At 42.6% G+C, this 23,338-nt stretch overlaps 1 protein-coding gene across 1 annotated transcript in view; it reads right to left on the bottom strand.

Moving 5' to 3' along the window:
- Positions 1–642: 642 nt before the first annotated feature.
- The window catches only part of SLC6A11 (solute carrier family 6 member 11), a 1,097,166-nt gene continuing 1,074,470 nt past the window's right edge, over positions 643–23,338 (bottom strand). Inside the window, exon 15 of the mRNA XM_069643914.1 lies at positions 643–1,399. Within this exon, the coding sequence (XP_069500015.1) occupies positions 1,247–1,399 (153 nt within the window). The 3' untranslated portion in view covers positions 643–1,246. The remainder of the gene's footprint in view (positions 1,400–23,338) is intronic.

Below are 23,338 nucleotides of genomic sequence, written 5' to 3'. Positions count from 1 at the left end.
GTCAACCCACCATTGCACTGTGTACCAATGATATACTGCAATGTAATGTGCTCTTGTATAGCACAGCTTCTGCCATTCTGGTGGCCGCTTTGGGCCATCATCAGAAATGTGATTAATGGTATCTTGTATTGAGGTATTTGCATATGGAGTGTGATATGCTGGAAAATTACAATGAGGACTTGACATCTTTGCTCTTAGAGTGTGATTACATTGGCTGGTTGATTGTTTTCAGATCTGAGGGAGCGAGGTGAAGAAGGGATATTATTAATATTACTGTTATGCTATTTATTGAGTTTTGATTATGCTAAGTACTGAATGTGCATTATGAAGATTAAAACGCTGTTGACATAAACATATTTCCTTTTAAACTATATGCACATATATAACACGATGACCTCCCATTTTAATAAGAATGGATTTTGTGTCCCGCTAGTTCTTATTTTTTCGTAGATTTGAAAGCATGACATTTGGTGTACATGATTTGTGTCGCTCCAGTTTGTAAGGTAAACACATCTTCTGTCATCCCAGATCTGTTTTTTAATGTAATTTAATACATATATATTTCAGTGGCTCAGATACCCTCATTATAACTGTTTAGCATAGACAGCCAATCGCATTGTAGCACAAGACGTGGCCTTGTTGGTCATACTTATTTTATCTTCAAGGTGTTCCCTAAGGAAATAGAATGTAGTAATGAGGAGTAGTCTTATTATGCACGATAACATGCTTATCACATATCAAGTTATGCGGTATTAGTGGGGAAATCTAAGGACATGTTTGGTAGGACATGATCCAGGGAATGATAACAGAAATATATGACAATCACAGATTTGAAAACACAACTTCAGGGAATACAAAAAACACTGTGGCCTTCTTTAAAAACATACAATTAGAAGCTGGAATGATCTGGAATACTTACAGATTAGAAACCGATCTATACAATAGCATGCCTTCCAAAAAATACCAAGTATAAAAGTTTTACAACACATTATACAAACAGTGTTTTCCTAAATTTCCTATAAAACAATTACCAAAATCACAATATTACAAGAAGCCCTCACTATAAAATACCATACAATAAAGGTATGCATCAGTTACTTACATCATAATTAAAAAATCACTTTTAACCAACTATACAATTTTCACTTTGAAATTAACGCGTTAATACGTTTGTGCAAAACAAGCGAGCTTCTAAATTAAGTGAAGTGTTTATTTTATTTTACATACAAAAGACAACGTATTCTGTTTAGAAGTGTGTCTCCTTTTCTGTGATGGCCGAGATGTTGCCTTCGCCTTTCAATTTCGCCTCACAATCATTTACTGCGCTGGTACACGTCCCCGTGGCAACCTTTCCCCTCATCTTCAGATCTGGGCTCGGCGTTACAAGTTTCTTCAATCTCTGCGAAATACATATCGAATAGACGTTAAGATGTTTGCCAGTCACCCCGCCCGCAGATTGCAAATCATTGGTCTCATCACCTACTTTCAGTAGTTTCAAATGTTCTATAACTGAACCGCATTATTATCGTTATCGAGTCAATTTCATAAGGAGTTCTTACACATCGTTACCCAAAGATAAAGAATGATTTCTCAGTCTCCACAGTCATCCAGGAAAAGTCTTGCTGAAACAATGTGGTATTTGGCGGTAGACAAGAGGGCGTATATGATGGTTTGGTTCACATGACAATAACACAGCACTGTAGGTCTAACAGTTCAACAAGCATTGCAGCTTAATGCCCCCTGCCTTTTACACATAGATATGGACGACTGCACCCTGGAATATTGTTTAAGCGTCTTCTAGACTTAAAATTGCTTCCATATTATCAGAAATGTAGAGATGAATCCCAAAATGTCCAAACTTAACCTCTTCGGAAATCCATCCCTTTTCAGTCAGGTTGGCTGACAATTCTGAGACCTCTGACAGCACATGCCTTTCTGTGACTGCTTTCACTCTCAACATCACAAGACATCTTATGCGGATGTGGATCACACATACAGCCCACCAGGTGTGGGTTAGACACATATAACCAACATCCACCATGTAGCAGAGACAAATGTTAGTGTAATGCTCTTTAGGGCCTTCTTACGTCATCAAAGACTTCTACAATTTTATTATGTCTCTTTTAATTAGGACTGATTCACTTTGTTGACGGTTCGTGGATTTTGATTTTCCCCATGTCGGAGCTCTTTAACAGCAATATATCATGAAGCACATCCCAGAGAACTGTTAAAATACATAAATAAATACATCAGGAAAAAAACAAATAAGGTGTTTCACGGCTCGTGTACAGAGACATGCGGAGAGCAAGTTCAGTACGGTGCGACACCAACCAGCAGTTCTGATCACTTGGTAGGTTTGCTGCAATCTACTGCAGTCTGTGCATTTGTATGTTTGGGATCATAAGCGGAACACATCAAAGTGTAGTGGAAGGTTTGAAACAATCATAATCACAGGCTCTGTGCTGTACAGCCCTAATAGCCATTGTTATTAGCCTGCTGTGCCATTACAGTAGGAGGCAACCCGTGCTGGGTGCTCCACATAACACCGTTCTAGAGGCCCTGCTCCTACCAAACTGCAGCCTGCCATGTCGTGTCATTTAACAATCAACAGACAGCAGTTGAAGAATGCATGTTGAATCAGGAATGGCCATGCTGTTCTGCACAATCGGTTACCTATTATCGAATATGCAAAGATGAACAAAATGTTGTCATAAAATTGTATGATTTTCTTGCGTGTTCAACCATTTCAAGAGTACTGTGACTTTTCCTGTTTTTTCAATTTTTAAAATTCATTTACACTTTCATTTTTTCCATTCCCACACTTTCTTAAGGATGTAGACATGGGCACTACCTTTACTTAGCTGAGGTATTAGCTACCGGTTGACACACCATGCTTCACATACTTGTCATACGTCTCACGGATCAAGTAGTGACAACAACAACATATGTATGACCAGGGGCGGAGCAAGCCTCAACATTTTGGGAGCGGGGGCGGCTGGATGGCAGTTTTGTGCTATTGCTTACCCCCCCTAGTCCCCTCCTACTGCCCCCTCCCTAAGCGCAGGAGTCTTAGTAGATATTACACTTTCCTTTGGCCAATTAGATCCATCTTTCACTCCAACTCACCAGAGGCATAGCCATGATTCTGTAAAAAGTGGGGCCTGGAGCTAATGTAGTAGGGCCCACACTAGGAAGAGCCTGCAGAAGGAAGGCCACTTGTTCTGTCTCCAGCCAAAAGCAGAGAGTAGGGAGGGAGGGCGAACCAATCAAAGGGGGTTGTCCCCTCGAGACAAGATTTAAATAATGAGTTACAATAGTGAATATTTTAGTACACTTTCTGTGATAACTCAGGTAAAAAACCAAACAGTTTTCAATTGGTTTTGCAGGGTAAGACATAAAAAGTCCATTAGATGCCAAGCCACCAACAATGCACAGGAGCATTTTCAAACACATTTTCATAATGCCTTTGCCCACTATATGTCAGTACTCTGCAAGTGTATAAACACATTTTCATATCGATTGTGCTCACACAGGTCCATTTTGTTGCACCTATATATGCCACTATTCCCACATAGGAATGTACTCATGTTTGCTTTGTCCATAATGCCAGTAAGGATATTATAACAAAGCATGTTTATGCTGGCTCTGCCAATGCATGCCAGTATCCCCATGTAAGAACATACGCCTGTTGGCTTTGCCTTAATGCCAGTGAAAAAAGCCATGCTACAATAAGAAAACATATTGTGTCTGGCTACACAAATCCCCCACTCCCCATATAAGAACTCTCATCATGTTGTGTTTTCTCATGCCACAGTAAAATAACATATCCTTGCAGGTTGCACGAATGCCCCCACCCCAATGTAAGAATACTTATGTTGCCTTTGGCCTTAACACCAGTAATAAAATACAATGCCACAGTAAGAAAACATGCTCTTGCGGGCAAGCCGGTAAGATAGCTCAGCAGGCTGATTGCATGCTGTTGTAATCTGAGTGTGATTCCCAGGTTCAAATCCTGTCAAGGCCAACTCAGCCTTTCATACTTGAACGTGAGCACCCTGATCTCTACCCTCCTCTATGTACCTTTTACTGTTATGTTACTTTTGCATCTTGTTACCTCGCTATCTTACTGTGTACTGTACTGTGTTATCCCTGCTCACCAAGTTTTACCAGCGCTTTGATACTTATTTAATGAGCTGTATTTATGTATTGTATTTATTGTGCTCAAACCAGCTCATTAAATGAGTGCAAACTTCGGTTGGGTGATACATTTTATGTAAATATGTTCTCTGTACAGCGCTTGAGTGAAAGCGATATATAAATAACATTTTATCATGACACATCCCCCGCCCATATAAGAACACTTATGTTGCACTCATCATGTTGTAATCCCCCATGTAAGAATAAGTATGTTGCCTTTGACATTAAAACCAATAAAATAAAAAGACAAGTCAAAATAAGGAAACATGCCCTCCCATGTAAGAACACTCATGTTGGCTTTGCCCTTAATGTGAGTACACCATTTCATGCCACAGTAAGACCCAGCCAGGCCAGCCCCACTGTAGTATTTCCCCCAACCTCCCCCAAACCCACCATCACATAAAAACAATCAAGTTGGCTTTCCTTTGCCAAAAAACAGCAGTAAGACATGACATGCTCTTGCCAAATAGTGTTCATGCTCCAATGCCCCTCCGCAGGTCCCAGCATGCATACTGCGAGAAACCTGAAGGTGTATCCCGAGCTAGTCCACAGAGATTTGTCATCCAGGTGGCCAGGACATGGGTATTGCTATAGGATCCAGTTCCTGGGGGTGGACCAGTGAGGGAGGATCACCTGGATTGGGCGTCCTTGGGGAGTGGGAGTGGGGCACTGACAGGTGAGACAAGGTATCCTTCTTCTTTCAACACCTTTTCCCCATCCTATCACTTAGGACATTCCAAAACACTTCCCCCCTTTTTCCACATTAATAATTTTGCACAACATGAAAGGCAACGGACTAACACCAGGGCATTTACCTGACGTATCCCAATACCAGGGTCAGGCAAAGTCAGGCAATAGACCAGAATCACGTACACATGACAACCCTTTCCCTTCCCCAAAGGGATGTAAGGTGGAGCAAAAGAGCAAAATATGAGCACGGCATTCCGCATGACGTAAGAGCTAACTCAGCATTGCATTTCAAGAGGAGGAGAAAGACGGTGCAGACCGAGGGGGTTACAAGGAAAGAAATTACCTTGCCCTATTCGACCCAGGCCCGTGAAACCTCAGCAAACGAAAACATAAGACCGCAAAGGCCAGCGTGTGTTGCAGCAGATGTCTACGGTACGCAAGACCCTCCTCCACTGATAACCAAGCTGGGGAAGAACGTTGGTCTGGGTGGTATCAACCTTGACTCCAAGGGTAAATAAAGACAAGCGGTTCATCACAGCAGGTGAGTCAAGGGGAGAATCGATAAGAAACTGAACTGCGTTGAATGGAAAGTAGCCAACGACTAGTTTGAACTTAGAGAATCTAAAAAGGGTGAAAGCCAGCAACAGACGGTGCCAGCACCACGTGGGTGCTCAGGCAGGAAACTCTCTGGGCTATTACCCGATGGTAAAAAGAATAGCGTAACCAGAAGTCCTTGGGAGGTGGCGAAAAAGAGGTCAAAATGGTCATACATGGGTCTTGTAAAATCAGCTGTACCGTACAAAGTCTTTGACTGGCAGATGAATGTGAAAGCTAAGGGAAGTGAATCCTGCCTGGTGAAAACTTAATACATGAACTGTATATCGCAAAAGTCGTCGAGAGTGAACACGGCAGAGGGAAACCCACATTGAGTGGCAAAGCCCGAAAGCCTGTTTAAAAAGAAATTAAGATTTGTGAAAGCGAGAAGTATTGCAAGACAAAGGGAAAGGAAGTGGCCGCTTGTCATTTGGGATCCAAGCCAGGCCGAGCGAGAACCAGAGGTGGAAAACTATCACCCAAAGTTCACTGAAACGGGAACTATCTTGTGAATTTGTTGAATACAATTACTGAGGGGTTTGCGCCCAGAAGACGAGGACCGAGGGGTGAAGCCATCACCAAGAGGATACATGAAGAAGAACTTTGTGTTTGTTTGTTGTGGAATACATCAGGACCCCGAGGGAAAGAGACTTTATTGAAAAGGGACTTTACCATCAAAGTACCTGATAGCTAGAACGGAACTGTTGGCTCATGCTGAGAAAGCTCGAGCATGTACTGTGCCAGCTGGAACAAAACAGTCAGCTCATGCTGGGAAGACTTGAACGTGTGCTGTGCTCCAAAGTCCCACATTGTCACCTGCTAAAAACGTAGGAAGGGACACCTCTAGACAATCACATGCTGACTTATTATTTGAACACTGTTTGCTTTATTTTTGATACCCTATCCACACTCTTTCTGTAATTAGTTGTAAGGAATTGGCAATAGGTTTTTTCTTAGTAAAGGCCCTTTTATTTAGACACAATGCCAATAGGACTGCCTTATTTTTCATTTGATGGTCGACGCTTGCTCCCATCTTAGATTTAGGTTTAGGTTAGGCGTTTTTCTACCCTGCATTTATAGATCAATAAACACCCTTGAACTGTGATCACTTGTGTCCGTCTTTACTGTTGGCACCATGTGTTCCTTACAATACAGACAGATATAGACACATTACACCACCAGTCACACAGCGACACAGCTGATCTGTCATTCACAGGAACACCCATAACATTTAAACTGTGCGCTCATTAACACAGACAGTATACACCATTAAAACTGCATTCATTCACAGGTGTGCACTTGCAGACACCTCCTAGTATTAGAACATACACCCACTTACACAGTTCCTTACATGCATGCATGCATACATTCATACATGCAGGCAAACATACAATATCTGCATGCATACAAATACATATTTTTTAGTTAATGGTAATTATTGAAAGCATGGGCCATGCACAATCTGAGCCAGAAGTTAAGCCTTTAGCTGAAACATGGGGTGGTTGTCTACTGATATCCCCATGGCAGCCTTTTGTCCTTTGCCTCTACCTTCACTCCAAAGCCTGTTTTCTCACCTCGGAGAGCAGTGTCTTTGCTTAAGTAAATACACTGCGCTCCGAGGTGAGAAATCTGATAGGTTCTAGCGGTCTCAGCCCTGGGCTGGGAGTAACAGCAGAGTGATATCTTCTGCGTCAAAGTGGGGGGGGTGGCTTTAGCCCTAGCCCATACCTGGTGCCGCCCCTGTGTAGGACTTATATATTGTCAGTGACAACAACATATGTAGGACTAGTATATTGCCAGTCATAGCTATAGCTAAGCTGTTTACAGTTAGAAGCGGTTTAACATCAGCGCGCCTTCTTTATTACGTACTACATTGACCAGCAGTCAATGAAGGCCCATTAGCAAGAATACACCATTCTCTACCCTTAGCCGCTAGTGCTTGGCCATGTGATGGCGACACACAACGCGCTTCCATCACCCGCATCTGTTACAATGACAACCTAGACGAATCTCTTACTACTAAACTAGTACACATATCAGCGAATGATCGCCAGTTTACGCCCACAGTCACCATGTCCACACTGCAATCACAGCTCACGGGAAGGTAAGAGAGAACACTTACGAGCACCAGCATCATGTGCAGTATGCACGCACACGAGAACTGACATGTGCTTTTACCCTCTCATCTTGATCGTAGATATTACAACATCGAGAGCCCTTGTTGAGTTTGGACCACTGAGGTAGGACGTTTTGTAGATAACAGACATGCATTGTTCTGGTTACAATTGTCTTTCTGTAGGACCGCCCATCTTTTCTTCATTTACTGTTACCGTTCCTTACACATCTGCTACCACATTATTTTTTTTTTAAATAGGTTTATTTAAAAAAAGGCAGGAAACAAATACAGTAGTACATTGCTGTGACCTTCCGGGCATCATTAATCACATTGCGAATACTGTATCCCAACCTCCCCCCATCCCCATCCCGAATGCCCTACTTATCAGAAGTGTCGCCACTGTCCAGAATCCGTTTGGCTTGTTGGGGCTTATAAGTGAGAGCTGGGAACTTTTGGTCATAGTCAAAAAATGGGCCCCAAATGTTCTGAAAGTGGTGGAGAGTCACTGCCTTCCTGCCTTCGCCGCTGTCACCTTTTCTGCGATGAGGATATCCCACATTTTCGTACACCACAGGGGCAGGAGCGGTCCGCCTTTGGCTTTCCAGGAGCGGGCAATTGTTATCCTCCCTGCTAGCAGACATTGGGACAGGAGCTTGGCTTTGGGCCCTGACCTCGAGTATATTCCCGGGATAGGAGCGCCTAGCAAGATGGGTTCAGGCTCTAGGGGGAGCGTCGTTTGAGTAATATCTTCAATGATATTCAGGCATTGTTTCCAAAATTGTTGGGCTTGTGGGCATGTCCACCACATGTGGAAGAAGGACCCCTTGTGTCCACATTGTCTCCAGCATGCTGGGCTGCTACCACATTATTAAACAGAGAGGCTTCCTTGACTGCAGGATATACTTTCTTTCTACACCGCTAGGTAAGGATTTGGAGATATCATATCCAGTTAGAATAATGACCTATTCTAACCTTCCCTGACCATTACTTTAGTATGATTACTAGTCCTAGTATGTTTTGCTGGCACATTCCTGAGCAAAAACAAAGAGGTGATGGCTGGAAGGTTTATAATGAATCTTAACTACTGGCATTGTTCTGGGCACCCTTCCAGACCATCGTTCTTCACATGCCAAGCCATTACAGAAGGGGAAAGACCATATGCAAATCAGGCTTGGCCCCACCCCAAAAGGGGCAGTCCAGCCTGAACTGCTAGGTCACATTCCTTCTGCACGAGACCACAAGCATCCCGAAACATGTTTCAGCCTTGTTGGGCCTCATCACTGAGGAGTAGCTTGGGTCTATAGGCCCAGCAGGCACGGGACCCACGTCTGGGCATACCCATTCCAACTCAGGGTGACAAAGCCAAAACAAAGAGATGATGGCTGGAAGGTTTAGAATAAATCTTAACCACTGGCATTGCTCTGGCTGGGCAACCCTCCAAACCATCGTTCTTCACCTGCAAAGCCATTACAGAATGATTTGCATATGGCTGGATCTCTTTTGCAATGGCGCAGACGGCTAAAAAACGGTGGTGTGGAAGGTTGCCCAGAGCAATGCCAGTGGTACAGATTAATTCAAAACCTTCCACCCATCACTTTTGTGGTTACATATTCCTGAGATATACATGCTTGTTTCAGAGACAGACTACACAATTACTCCTCAAGCTCATCTTTTGAGGTGGCTGAGGCACAGCAACATCCCTACATTCAGCCATGGGTGCCAGCACTCTTTTCGCGAGACAGGTATGATACAATTTTGTGTACAGAGCCTCTTTCCTGTTCATGAGAGATTATGTCTACAATTTCTTGATTCACAAATGTACATATTTGGTCAGACACTGAATTTCTGCTTTGTATTATGTATTTATCGAACCTGCCCTGAATATGGACTCTTTAGTCTGAAATGGATCGGCACATGTCTCTTCATCAAAGTAATGAAAATAAAAAGAAGAGCACCACATAAATACATTATGAACATTTCCTTTTCTTTGGCACTATGCAATGATGCATTAAATACATTGATTAAGCAGGAGTATTTAGTACACCCCAAGTGGCCCCAGGTCTGTTGAATGATATCACCAGACATCACATTTCTACAGTGACTTCCCTGATTTAGGGTACATCAGGCGTTCTGGAGGATGCCCATTAGACTGATTTCAATGGTTACGAATGTGAGTGGTGCCCAGCCCATCCCTATACCACTGCCAGCCATACCTTGACCACCCACCCCTCTGTACTAAACAATTTAAAGGCACTCTGTTGCACCATAGCTATGGCTGCACTATATACATATATCACATTCCTTACTTACATATGCAAGTCAAGCTTGGCCCTAAAAAATGTTCCAGTGTAGCCCAAGATCCAACATCATATCCTTTCGGCATGAGACCACAAACAATCCCAAATGTGTTTGGTCTCATTGGGTGCCATCTCATAGATCTTCCATGGGTGTCTTTGCAGAGCGTTGCGTGCTAGGGACCTAAAATAATGACTTATGCAATATTAAAGAGGGGTGTATGTAAGATTGTGCATCAGACATAACCACTGGCAATTCATTTTCCACTTCTGTAATTTCTGTGGATACCATATGGACCAAATGGGCCATATTACGAGTATAGCGATGCTGTGAAAAAACCGCACTAACGTGGTGGTAATTCTGTTATCGCTGCATCACCGCACCTCTGTAATGCAGGTTTGAGGTGAGGTGAAGGAATCTTTTGTCCAGCCCAAAACTGGAGAAAAGGCTGTGCCACTTTACTGCCAAAAATCAGCAAAAATGGCAAAATTACCGCTGGTGGAATCACTGCCAGTGGTAATGCCACTGATATCCCCATGAGATCTACGGAATCCAAAAAATGGGGACTCATACAGCCAACCACCACTTTTAAATGCGTAGTAAATCCTAGGTATGAAGTGGTGGTAAGGGTAATTCCATTTGCCGGTATTCTGGCGTATTTACTGCCGGAATACTGTCAAACTCGTAATGAGGTCTGTATACTAGGGACACATGTAGTTATGAAACACACTGAATACTTAGAAAGTATGACGTGCAACTGAACCATGTCTGAAAAAAGTGACATTTTTAAAATTATGAATATACAATGGTGAATAACTGGTTGCTCAGAAATATAACGAGCATTACGTTTTAAATTTGTTTACCCAGGACCCAATCCAATAGTTATTTTGAGATTGCCCAGAACTACAGGCAGTAAATGCTCTATGACCAACATACATGTAGGGCCGACCTCATGTGTGTTTATAGAAATTCCTTAAGTGACATGGAATTTCCAAATACTGGTGATATTATCACGACTTCTAGTTTTCATGATTTGTCAATCGCATTCATTTACGATCGATTTCTACACCCGTAAAACATTCCCACCTGCTCAGATTTTTGAGCAAATATGTCAAATGGGTTCCTATCCACGTGACACTCACCAGAGTCGAGTCTTCAAGCGAGGTCCCAGTCACATACTTGTGTTGGCTTGTTGTTTATTTCCACACTAAGAGAATCAACATTTGACCCATGAGACGTGAGGATTTGTGCGCGCAGCCAAATGACAATCGTGTGTTCCCCCTCATCTGATGCCTCCTCTCTCATGTTCCTGTACTGTACTGAAAGGGTATATAGCTGCCAATATCATCCGTACCTTCTGATATCTTTAAGCAAATTGAGGCACATATATAGGTTTCCAATGTCCGCTCTCAATATGCCATTACAAAATAGCACAACACAAAAGTATGCATGCTACAAATATTTTAAAAAAGAAAAAAATAATAATAATGCTTAATATTTGTATACACCTAATGCTTTAGGGGTATACTGGAAACATATGAAAATATATTCCCTGTACTGCTTTTTTCACTGGTATTATTTTAGTTTTTGTATGCAGTTAAGTCTGACAACCGTGTAATTTATCATAATTAGTCAAATACAGTGTGTGCTACATAATAATTGTATTTATTCTATTTTGTCTGTAGATGCATGCTTTAGCACTCATTGACAGAGCCTTTTTATGAAGCTTATGTAAACGAAATATAGAATTTGGCCATGGACATTAGAACATATTCTATTCAAATGCCTCATTAACCAACTAAAATCTCCCCTCCTTCATATTATCCTTTAGGAATGCAGCATTTGCGGTTAGCTAATATTCAGGGGAATAGATAGGGTAGGACCTGAAAGGTCATGCTCCATCCAAAATCTGTAACTGCCAACATAGTAAGAAATTCTGCTCCATCTGTAGGCAGAGAAGGTCCCTTTTTTAAAAGAAGTACACATTTGTATTAATTATGGTGATAGTTGCCTGCTGCACATAACGAGCAAGTGATGTGAGAGTGCAAATGAAGACAGGCCAGGAGTAGGTCTACACATGCGGTTTAGCAGTGCTAGCGGCATCACTGTGACTGACTGTAAAATGGGCAAACAATTGTTCCATTCTCACTTCCGGGCTGGGCCGTCTGGTGCTTGCTTGCTCAGTGCACCTGCGCATCGGTGTCTGCTTCTGTGTTGGGCTCTATCCCTATCCTCCAGTTAGAGGAGATGGGCATACACTGTGTCAGGGTCTAGTGTGTGGACAGAACACTATGGCTCATTACAAGTATGGCGGTGTGGGGAAAAATTGGTGGTAACGGAATTATCGCAACCTTTCCTGCACTGCTATGGTACGAGTATAGCCCTGGAGTCGGGATTTGCCTCCAGCAAAATGCTGCAGGTAAATCCTCCCATGTTCTGCTGGTAAACGGTAACATTTGTGGAATTACCTAAGCGGTAATTCCGCCGGCAATAATTCCACCAGAAAAATCCTATAGAGTCTAATGTATTCTCAAAAAATGGGCATTAACTCTGCCACCCCCATTTGTAATCTGGCGGTAATTCCAACTGACTACATGGCGGTCACATTAATTCTGTTTGGTAGTATTCTGAGTATTTACTGCCGGAATAGCACCCAACTCGTAATGAGGCCCATAATAGGTGTGCTGTGAGTTTTGTCTTGGTGGTCATTGGTTATATCCATCCCTTGGTATGTGACTGTCCTGCACATCAGCCGGGGTAGAGCACCTACTGCATTCAATGCTGGGCCAGCAGTAAAAATGTGGTGACGAATCACGAAGAAAAAGTGAAGACAGGCAGACAGAGACTCTAGTATATGTGATGTGTCCTGCTTGCATGGCAAACATACTGGCCTTAGTGAGTGCTTGTGGGACTTTCATACCTCAAAAGGGCCCATGTGTCTCTTCTACTAGGCACATGAACATGAAGGGGGAAAATGGGTTCAAGATTAAGTACAATCAGGGTGATCTTCTTCATGTGTGTGAGCTGTGAAATCCTTAATGACAATGGTGTGCTCCTTGGCAATTCTCTCTGCATTGGGGAAAAAGTCCCAATGGGCTGTGAGCTGTCCTGAGTACATATCTGGATACATTCATGGTGAACCCATGGCTCAGTCGCCACAAATATTACCAGTTGGTTGTGGCATAATTGTGCCTCTATTAGACACAAGAGGCATTGTGTGCAATGTGCTGTGACAAAGTTCTGTATGACATACACACTATTATTCAAAGCAGTTTTCCCAACGTGTCACTTACTTGTTTTGTTAGCCACTTGATTACAAATATAATACTACAATATAAAAGTGGGTCTACACGCACTAAAATGCACAGAGATATGAGCCTAACATTCAGGACTGGATGATAATCTCACTCTGCAAATGGGATCCTCGATAAGCACAGGATCAAATGGGGACATGTGTGTAGTCAGCACGAGAGGCTTGTATTTGAGGAAATGTATGCTTACATGTAGGTATTTTATTGACAGAATTAGGGTGTGTATAGCCACTTTGACACATACCAGTTTTCTGATCACTTTTTGTGGCTGGCAACATTTGTAGGCTGGCTCCTAAGCAGTTTGGTATTATGTTTGTATATCTTCAAAGTGAAATATAATAATACTAGGTATACACTGGAATTAAATGTGCTTTATTAGTGACTTTTCTCTATAACTTACGATCTTCCCATTGCTAAATTTCATATACATATTAATGATGGCTTTAATTAAATATTTGTGTTAATTTGTCAGTGATTACATTTCAGACATTAAGCAAAAGAGAAAGCTCACTGTTTTCGTAGGTAGGCATAGCTGCACAGTTCTATTAACCTGATAGATCTAGTTACAGTATAAAACTGGCTATACATTTGCTAGCTCCATCAGATGTAGAAAATTCAGTAACAGTGTTGGGAACCATGTACAGCGTCCCAGCCAGGTAAAGAGGTTCAGGTTGAGGAAAACCCATTAGAGAACAGAGGCCACTGAGTGAAGGTTGTGCTGCAGACAACACATACATTGTATTAGTTTGGTCTGGCGTATATTAGATACCCACATATAGCAACACAGAAAGAGTAACAGATGTATTAATAATGCAGTTGCAGAGGTTATAGATAAGGCAGGATTATAGGCCTGGTGTTTAGTTGATGTATTGTGGGGAAGTAGGATAGGGTGATGTGTGGTAAGGATGGGAATAAGCGCAAGATGGAGTCTACAAGGTAGCATGGCAACAGCAATGTCGGTGATGCCAATTAGACAGAAGTAACGTCATTTTAGATGTCGAGGCCTTATCCACGATGAATAGACAAGAACACCGGCCTTGCTTTGGAGCTGCAACTCTGTTAGTTCAGCTCAAAAAACAAATCCCCTTTTTCAATCCCTAGGAGAGAAACTGAGGTCTGAGGCACCCATGGTGCACAGATACGCACTAACTGTATCCAGTTGCAGGACCTGAATGTGATTAGAATGGAAAGTTAGTTGGACACATTCATGGGAATAGGGCACGAGGCTCTGCGATGCCAATGAGTCAGGCAAAGATTTAGGACACTACTGCCCTCACCCCGGAACAGCCACCCCCTTCCGAATTGCATCTAGACACACAATTTAAGCATACAAATCCTTGAAATTCAGACTCAAGAGCAGCACCCTAGTCACGTCATCCCTTGGCACCTGGCATAAGAAGGAGATAAGAGAGGAGCTCTGTCTGGAACATCTTGTGATTCAGGACTGGAGGAGTAGATGTGATCCCAATACATTAAATACAAGATCGGGGGTGCAGCGTGTGTGCGCCATTGCGTCTGGGTTAATGAGGAAGCCTATTGTCTAATGAAAAGCAGGGTTCAACTCACCAAGGTACTTTAAATGTGTCTGGAACCGGAGGGTGCACATCATGTGATTGTCCCAAATGTACAAGCTTATCGATAAGCACCCACGAATCATCTATTGTGTTTGTCAGTGACAATGTATGGGACCACATGTCTGGGGTAATGGGGTAATTGGGATAGTGTAGATGTGACCAGTTGGCCAAGGCATTACAGTGGAGTATTAGCATGTTCTATAGATGGTAGCTAATGAGGGTGGTGGGATTTGTGTTTTTTCCACTATAAAAGGTGTAACGTTTTAAGATAAGACAAGCTCCATGTCAGTTTGGTTCTACGGAACCGTCCAAGATCTTTTTAGCATGTAATAAACCTTGTTTTCCTCCTTTCAAGGAGGTGCACTGATTATTTAGGTCGTTTGAATTGTTTTTATTCTACAGGCTTTGGGCTGCCATCCCTTCAATTGTTAGACAGTTGCCCGATGATTGGGGACCATCCATATTTCCATGACAATTTTAACCAAAAATAACATTTTCTATTACAGTGATATGTGAAAAATCCTGGTGCTTCCAAGAAACTGGTTGGAGTGCTTCAATAAAATTGGTTCTTCTTATTGCTTTTCCTGTCACCATTTTGGAAGTAATGTTTCTGCTGATACACCAACACCACCAAGAAAATCCCCTTTCAAAGATGCTGGTCAGTTTGTTTGTAAATTATGACATTTAGGTAACACATTGAAATTATTACAGGGAAACTATGCCTATTAAATACTGTGTCTCACTCTAACACAGCCCTTACTAACCTCCAACTCTCCATCTCCAATACTCGGGACATCCTTAGCTCTGTCATGAGGATCCACATGAAGCCTGCCTCCAAGCGCCACACCTGGTATGACCCCGACCTGGCCTCTCTGAAACGCAAGTGCAGAGTTGCTGAGCAGAAGTGTCTGGCTTCGAGCACATGCTCTGACAAACTGGCCTTCTGCCTGCTTCAAAGGCAATACTGACTTTCCATCTGCTCGAAGAAAAGCACCTATATACAGGCGTGCATCTCTGGGACCAATAACGACATGGCTGAACCTTTCAAAATCTGTAAGGAACTCGCCAAACCTACCACAGTCTCCATTTCTCCTCTGCCTTCCCTGGCCCTCTGCACTGCATTGGCCTCACACTTCATTACTAAAACATCCTCTCTAGATCTAACAAAGACAACAATGCCTCCTTTGCTCCAACATTGGGTGATTTCTGCAATCACCCCTTCCCCGCAGGATCCTTTGTGCTACTCCTCACGTACTCCCTTTTGCACCCTCTCCTGAAAAACCCTTCTGCCGACCCTTCCTTTCCAGCTAACTACCACCCTAGCTCCATTAGCCCCTTTCTGGGCAACCTCTGGGAGAAGCTGGCCATCTCCCAGCTTATCCATCACACTGAATCTGTTGGTGGTCTTCACGAATAACAGTCTGGTTTCAGAACTACCAGTGGCATGGAAACTGCACTTCTTAACACTTGTGTAGATTTGCTCTCTAATCTCGATGTCAACTCTCCTTCTGTTCTCAACCGTTCCTCTCCCTTTTATACAGTCAATCATTCCACCCTTATAAATCGGCTCTGTGATACACTTGGCATCACAGACCTGTCTCTGGACTGGTTAACCGCTTTCCTCTCTGACCGACCCTCCTAGGTTCAACTGGGCCCTTTTCTCTCGTCTATCTCACTTTCCACCTGTGGTGTCGCTCAGGGCTCCATCCTCTCACCTTGGAGTTTCAACATCTGCCTTGCAAATCTAGCCCATTTGCTCTCTGCTTTCTTTCCTAACTTCCAGTGTTATGTGGACAACACTCAGCTCTCCTTCAAGCTTCCCTCCTCTGCCTCTTCCACTTCCTCTCTCATTCTTGACTGTCTGTCTGGTATTCAGGCATGGTGCACTGCTATGATCTCTGCCTTAATGTCAGTAAAACTGAGATCCTTCTCATTTGTACCCCTGTTCCCTCCCTCCCTCCTATATTCTGGCCATCCTCCATGGGCTCCCTCCTGTCCCCCTCCTGTGAGGCAAAACACCTTGTTGTCATCTTTGACTCCTCTCTCTCCTTCTCGCCTCACATCAGCTGCAGCTCCTCAGAAAAATGTTCCTTTTCCTCACCTTCTCCCAGAAACTCAATGTCTCCAGAGCTCTGGTCCTCTAAGGGCTGGTCTAATGCAACAGCCTCCTACTCAGCCTTCCTAACTCCTGCCTTTACCCCCTTCAACTAATACAGAATATGACCGCACAACCTATCCTTGGCCTCAAGTCCAGGACCGCATCTCTCCAGCCCTAAAATCTCTCCTCTGGCTCCCGGTTGCTGTGAGGGTCAAGGTCAAAACCCTCTGCATCATCCACAAGGCTTTCTGAGGTCTGGGACTCCTCTGCATCCAACTCTCTCTCCCCAAATGCCTCCCTTCTATAGCCCTTCAGTCTACAAGTTCCAACTCTATGCAGATCATATGCTTTTCCAAGCAGAGAGTGCGGGTAGTTCTCTCTCCTCCGCAGGTTCCTCCTTCTGGAATGGCCTCCCTGCCCATGTCAGATTTAGCCGGATCTCCTTAAGGTCCAGAAGATTCTCAAAACCCTCCTTTCTTCTTCCTTCTTCCCTCTCCCCTGCTAATGTTGCTCTCTGCCACTTGACTGGAAACCTGGTTCCTTCAGAATCTTACAGGGCACCAGACCCTTCTTGTTCAGTCTACTCCTGCACTTGGTCTCCCCCGACAACCCCAACCTGCACTTGCCCCTTGGGTCCCCTTGAAACACATTGTGCATAGGCCCATTATAAATCTATATATATATTTGTGAAAGTGTTTTTGTATGTTCGGGGTTGGCTCCAACCCCATAACAGTTGATGGGCTGATATTTTGGCCAAGGTCGGCATACCAGTCTGGGGTGTACTGGCTATTGTTATACTTGACCAAACCCACACATTCACACTGCACAGGGTGGGGGCCGACACTTTGCTATCAGTATAGGGGATTTCGGGAGATTGCCGATTTTGCGATTGCTAGTTCCAGACCCCCAACAGTTAGTGGGCTTACATTTTGGCCCGAGGTTGGCAAACCAGTCTGGGGTGTACTGGCGATGATTGAATCTGACTAACCCACCCATGTGGTCCTGTCTGGTGATTTTGGGAGGTTGCCGATTTTTGCATCTTTTCCAAAAATAGGATGTTAGGAAACAAGGTCATCATTCCAGTCTGGGGTGTATTGGCAATAGTGCAATTTGACCAACTCCACCCATTAGCCCTGCACATGGTCCTGCGCTATCAGTATAGGCAATTTCGGGAGATTGACGATTTTGCGATTATTCAAAAATAGGAAGTTATGACACAATAAACCAAACACAAGGTTATAGCATACCCCCACGTGCATGTCAGCAACAGACCACTGCAATGCCGGGTGGTACCGCAAGTACCCAATAAGTAAAAAACGAAACTTAGGTATAGCAAGCATTTGTTGAAGGGGAGGTCACTGAAATTCCTGGAGAAATTATTCTCTCTCACTTTCTGAGATGGCCAACCGGTGACCTGTCTACCCTCAGCTTTTGAAAGGAAACAGGTTTACAGGTTGTGTGGTAAAAGTTGACAAGTCAGTCGGCAGTCATGAAGCCAGTCATGAAGCCATGAAAACAACATAACCTGCAGTTCGAAATATGCAATGCTGTAAACAGTATTAAAATAAGACTGGGATGGCTTTCAAGAAAAAGAAAAAACTGAAGGACATGTAATATTGCAAATTGCTCATCATCAAAATCATAAATCGAAAAATAGTGTCTTCATGCATGTAGAATTGTCATGCAATGTACAATTGTAATGCAATGTACAGATATTAGACAGTGGCTTCATACCCTGAAGTGCCAATGGAAATGTAGCAAGGGGTGTATAGAAGGGAATAATATTGCCTTTTGATTTGATTTCATTTTCCATCCTCTGTTGGTACTGTGACTGGAAACATGCAAATGGGCCCAATGGTAGATGCCACAGACATGTCATGTCAACAGTTCAGCACAAATACTGCAAATGATTAGGTGAAAGGATTACCAATACAACCATGCAACCAAGATGGCTATTGATGACCACATAGATAAAGAAAGGATTTGCTTGATTACTTGTTTTATGCTTTAGTCTATAGTTCTAAAGCCATACAAAAAATGTACAAATGATGTCGGAATGTGATGTTACAGCTCAGGGAAAGGGCAGTAATAAGTGTTACTGGTGCTCATTTGAGTTATGCACTGATGCAAAGCCATTGGCGTAAAACAAGGGTAATGGCTTCTAACACCTGTTATAGCCCAACATGACCCTACCCCAATTTTAGAGATTTCCTCATCCGAATGGTAGGTCGTTCTCCTCGCCCCAAATTGGAATCTTTCTCTGAAACTCACTCTAACTCAGTGCATGCAAAAGGCCCATCAGAAAATGCCTAACATCCTGATCTTTAAATCAAAGACAAATGTATCTCCATTTCAGGCTTAAAATGGACATTCCATTACTTACAGGCAGTGACTTTGAACATATGCAGTGCACATTTCTAAACTAACATCTGAAATTGTAGAATTTAATAATGTTTTGATGGTGTATTTATTACCCTTGACTTGAATTACCTTGAGTAGTATCAAGGCCCTACTATCTATCTAATAAGCAGTTAATTTCTGCCAGAAAACTACCCTTTACCTACATTTAAATCACAATAAATAATGTTACTCCAGTTCTACTGTACAATTCGAAATTGCCCCCAGGGTAAGTTCATTCTATGCAATCTATTTTAGTCATTTGTGTAAAAAGAAATATGTATCTATATGCTGATCTTGAAGACATTTTTGTTTCTGAAACAAACCAATGTATTTATATTTGGAAGGGTCAATGCCTCTGGGCTAGTATATCCTCAACATTGATGTATTAAGGTGGTCATAAAAACGTTTTTGGGAATTGCATTGTTTTGCACAAGACTTCAATTGAGACAATTGTGTCAGAGCAAGCAAAACATCCTAAATACACGTTGACAAATGTTCGGAATGAATTGTTAAATATAATACCTGATGATGCAATTAATGGAGCAGGAGAAAATATACAGGGTGCCACATGTTTCGCATGAATTGATGATGAGACAAAGGAAGATACTAAAATGAGCAGGTAAGCTTGCTGCTTCAGTACATGAATACAACTGTGCATTTTTTATGGATGTGTAGGGATCAGGGACATTATTTGGGGGTCACCAGGGGTTACACCTGCGACCCCTGAGGTCTCCCTTGCTAACCCTGTGGTCTCACTTGCCTAAAGAAATCAAACATTTTTATTGTTATTTTTTAAATTGAAGATCCTGGGCTCTGGCATGTGCCGCATGGCTCTTCGTTTCTGGAGTGGCTGGTGTTCTTGTTCAGACCTCTTAAAAATACAGGGGGTTCCACAAGTGTAACACTTTGAGCAGTGACTCTAATTAAGAAAGAATAGGAATAACAAATGATTTGTCTTTCTGTAACTCTATACAATATGTGCTAGACTCATTAATGGTTTATTTCGGGAGCACTTCAGGTGGTGAGTCACTGCTTTAGTCTGTCCTTAAACACCTCAAATTCACAATGCAGTCAACAACATTCAAAAAGCATTTAGAGTAGAATAAGCATCTATTTGGGACTATGTATTTTGATTTTTGCAAGTTGCAGTTATAGCATGATTTGTTCTGCCGTTGTCTCTGTTTTGAGCACCACAAGACATTCCATCTCGATGTACTTGGTCACTTGAGAACATCCTTGTGCCGAAAAGCTTGTGTACAGTGTAGAAATGTTTTACCATAGCACTTATGTGGCCCTTGATTTCATTGTGCCACAATTAATGCTTTCTTATAATGTGTCTATCTTTCCTATCTCCATGACATGCTGTTCAGGATGTTTGTTTGCATGTATGAGGTAACAAGTGCCCAGAGAATGAGATACCGTCTAAGTGTGTTGCTTACCCTGCGCTACTCTGAACTCTTTAAAACATAGTTTATAAACTCTCCCAATGGTATGTTGCTTGCCAAAATCTGAAGCCTGAACAGTAGAGCCACACATAATTGACATCAGTGGTCGAAGTAGGCAGAAGCGGTCAGGAGCGGTGCTCCTCTACTTCTTTTAAGTTTTACTGTTCCGATACTTTTATTTGAAAAAGAAACTGTTCCCGAATGGTTTCATTTTTAAATAAAAGTGTAGGAAGAAGTTGAAACATGCACTTTGAGTGCAATGCACTGAATGTTCCCTGAAACAGCAGGCGCATGTGTTTTGGGGTTTGTATTTTGCCAGGAAGGGTGCGTGGCAATGGGGTTTTTGGGAACTGGTGCAGGCCAGTAGGGAACATAATTCCATGACTTCTTTCCGTACACTTCGACCACTGCTTGACATGTGGTCAACTGCACCAGACATGCAGATGAACTGGCCTGCTGTTAATCGCAGTTGCCAGCTTAATGGTATCCACTACAGAGGGTGATTTTCTTTCTGAGAAGATTCAGACATGTAATTGCTCATTTTACTATAGCCAGTAACATAGGAGCCATGTAGGACCAAATAGAACTAACCTATAGGAAACATAGAACGATATAGATGTGTGGAAATGACAGTATAAATATAACGAGGATCACATAAGGCCACAAGCCGCAGGACGAGGAAAGCAGAACCAGGCTGCACAGAGCAGGAAAGCCAAGGCTGACAGCCAAGGTCAGAGACAAGCAGCACATTCCAAACCTAAGACGACAAGGGGTCATCTGCATAAAAACAGAATACATCCTTGTAAATTGCAGACCAGAAGAGCTCGATTTTGTGGTTTGTGCCCATGGTGGGAAGAACAGTTCTCAGCATCACATATATGAAGTGCAACATGAACACGTTAACAATTTTGCAACATGGAGAGCACTCTCACAGGCAAAAGTTGTAATGCTAACAGATACATTGGGAACACATAGTCATTTCCATCACCTTGAAGAGGTGCACAGAGCGCTGAGAACATAGCTCGGTCCCAGACCTGGGGCGATCCGTTCTAGCCAATCGGGACAGAAATCCAGGGTTGGATAGCAGAGGGTAAGGGCCAATGGTAATCCTGCAACCCTGCAACAATGTAATAGATAGTTTCTTGGGGAACGGGCAGGCAGCCACCTGACATGAGTGGACCAATCTATTAGGATGTATAGGGACAATCCATAGTGTATATTACTCCAATCACCCAACCAGCATGTGGGATAGGTTTTTCGGGAAAAGACCCATATTGTGACACAGGTTTGGGAGTGGAGACTCTGGAGATTTTTGAATGTCCTGTATGATCCCTCTCATATTTTTGTAATAAATGACAGTTTAACTTGCCCTTGGCTGAGTCCTCCGTTTGTTCTGGGGGAAGGGTTGTTTGCCCTTGGGAGCTGAACGGGTGCGCTCATAATAACCCCAGACCTCTGGCATACCAGACCTCACCAACAGCTCAAATGTTATATAACACATTATTATCATTTGGCCTTGGATGTCTGCTTGCATTCACAGTAATTTGGTAACATGGGCCTATATAGACTGATTTTAGCGATACACATGGTTATCCATTCTCTTATTAAATGTATATCAAATTATAGTGAAATTGTGAAAATATTTTCCATAGTGTACTTAGGAACAATGCTATGTGATGCAACTTCCTGTTTTGTCAAGAGAGGAAAGGTGTGCTCCATTGCTTACCAGGATGTCACTTTGGGGTGGGGTCAAATGACATCACGTCCTGTGATGTCATCAGAGATCAAGGGATCATGTGATGTCACTTGTGCTACCCCTAACATTTTGGTGAAATGGTGTCCCTGGTAGAGATCACTAATCTGAATGTCAAAATATTGTCATCTTGCATTGAAAACGCTATTGCTAATAAAGTGGGTCTAAATATGCACGTGTATTTGCCAATTTTACAAAGGCTCTTGGGAGCAGGCATCACTGCACACAAATCACCCTTCAACTCCTTATATTCACTGTTGTGCACACTGCATAATTCGATCTTAATAGAATTCTGCAAAGCACACAGTATGATTTGTTTTCTGTTCTTGAGAGCTTGTATGTTTTTTTGTCACAAACCATAGTTCATGTCCTTTTTCTTGAGAACCAAAGTAGACAATACCCGTCACATTAAGCAATTGAAATGAAATGGCTCTGACACACACAACAGCCTTGTAGGTATGAAAGCATTGTAGCTGCTCACACACTGACAGCTGATATATTTACTTGGATTGCATTGCTGATGAGGAAAAAAGGATAAAGGCTGTTACTGCTAGAGGGTTGTCAGTACAGGTAACATTGTATTAGTACATTGGTAGTGTGTGAAATGATTATTCGCATAAAGAGGCACCTATATGACCAGCTAGAGTCAAAAGATCTTGACCTGTCAAACTGTTTTGCATTTGTTGAAGCAGTGAAATCAGATCTGCAGAACCTAATGATCAGGTAATAGTGCACATGTCATTACTGCATAAACAACTCCGAACCACATGTAGATGCACATCCACGTGTTTATTATTATTATTATTATTATTATTATTATTATTATTATTATTATCATTATTATTATTATTATTCATGGTTCTGT

The sequence above is a fragment of the Ambystoma mexicanum genome, chromosome 2p (genome assembly GCF_040938575.1).
Source record: "Ambystoma mexicanum isolate Mex_15411 chromosome 2p, UKY_AmexF1_1, whole genome shotgun sequence".
Classification (NCBI taxonomy): domain Eukaryota; kingdom Metazoa; phylum Chordata; class Amphibia; order Caudata; family Ambystomatidae; genus Ambystoma; species Ambystoma mexicanum.
The sequence above is the reverse complement of the archived record's forward strand: the minus strand, read 5'-3'. Positions and strand labels throughout refer to the sequence as shown.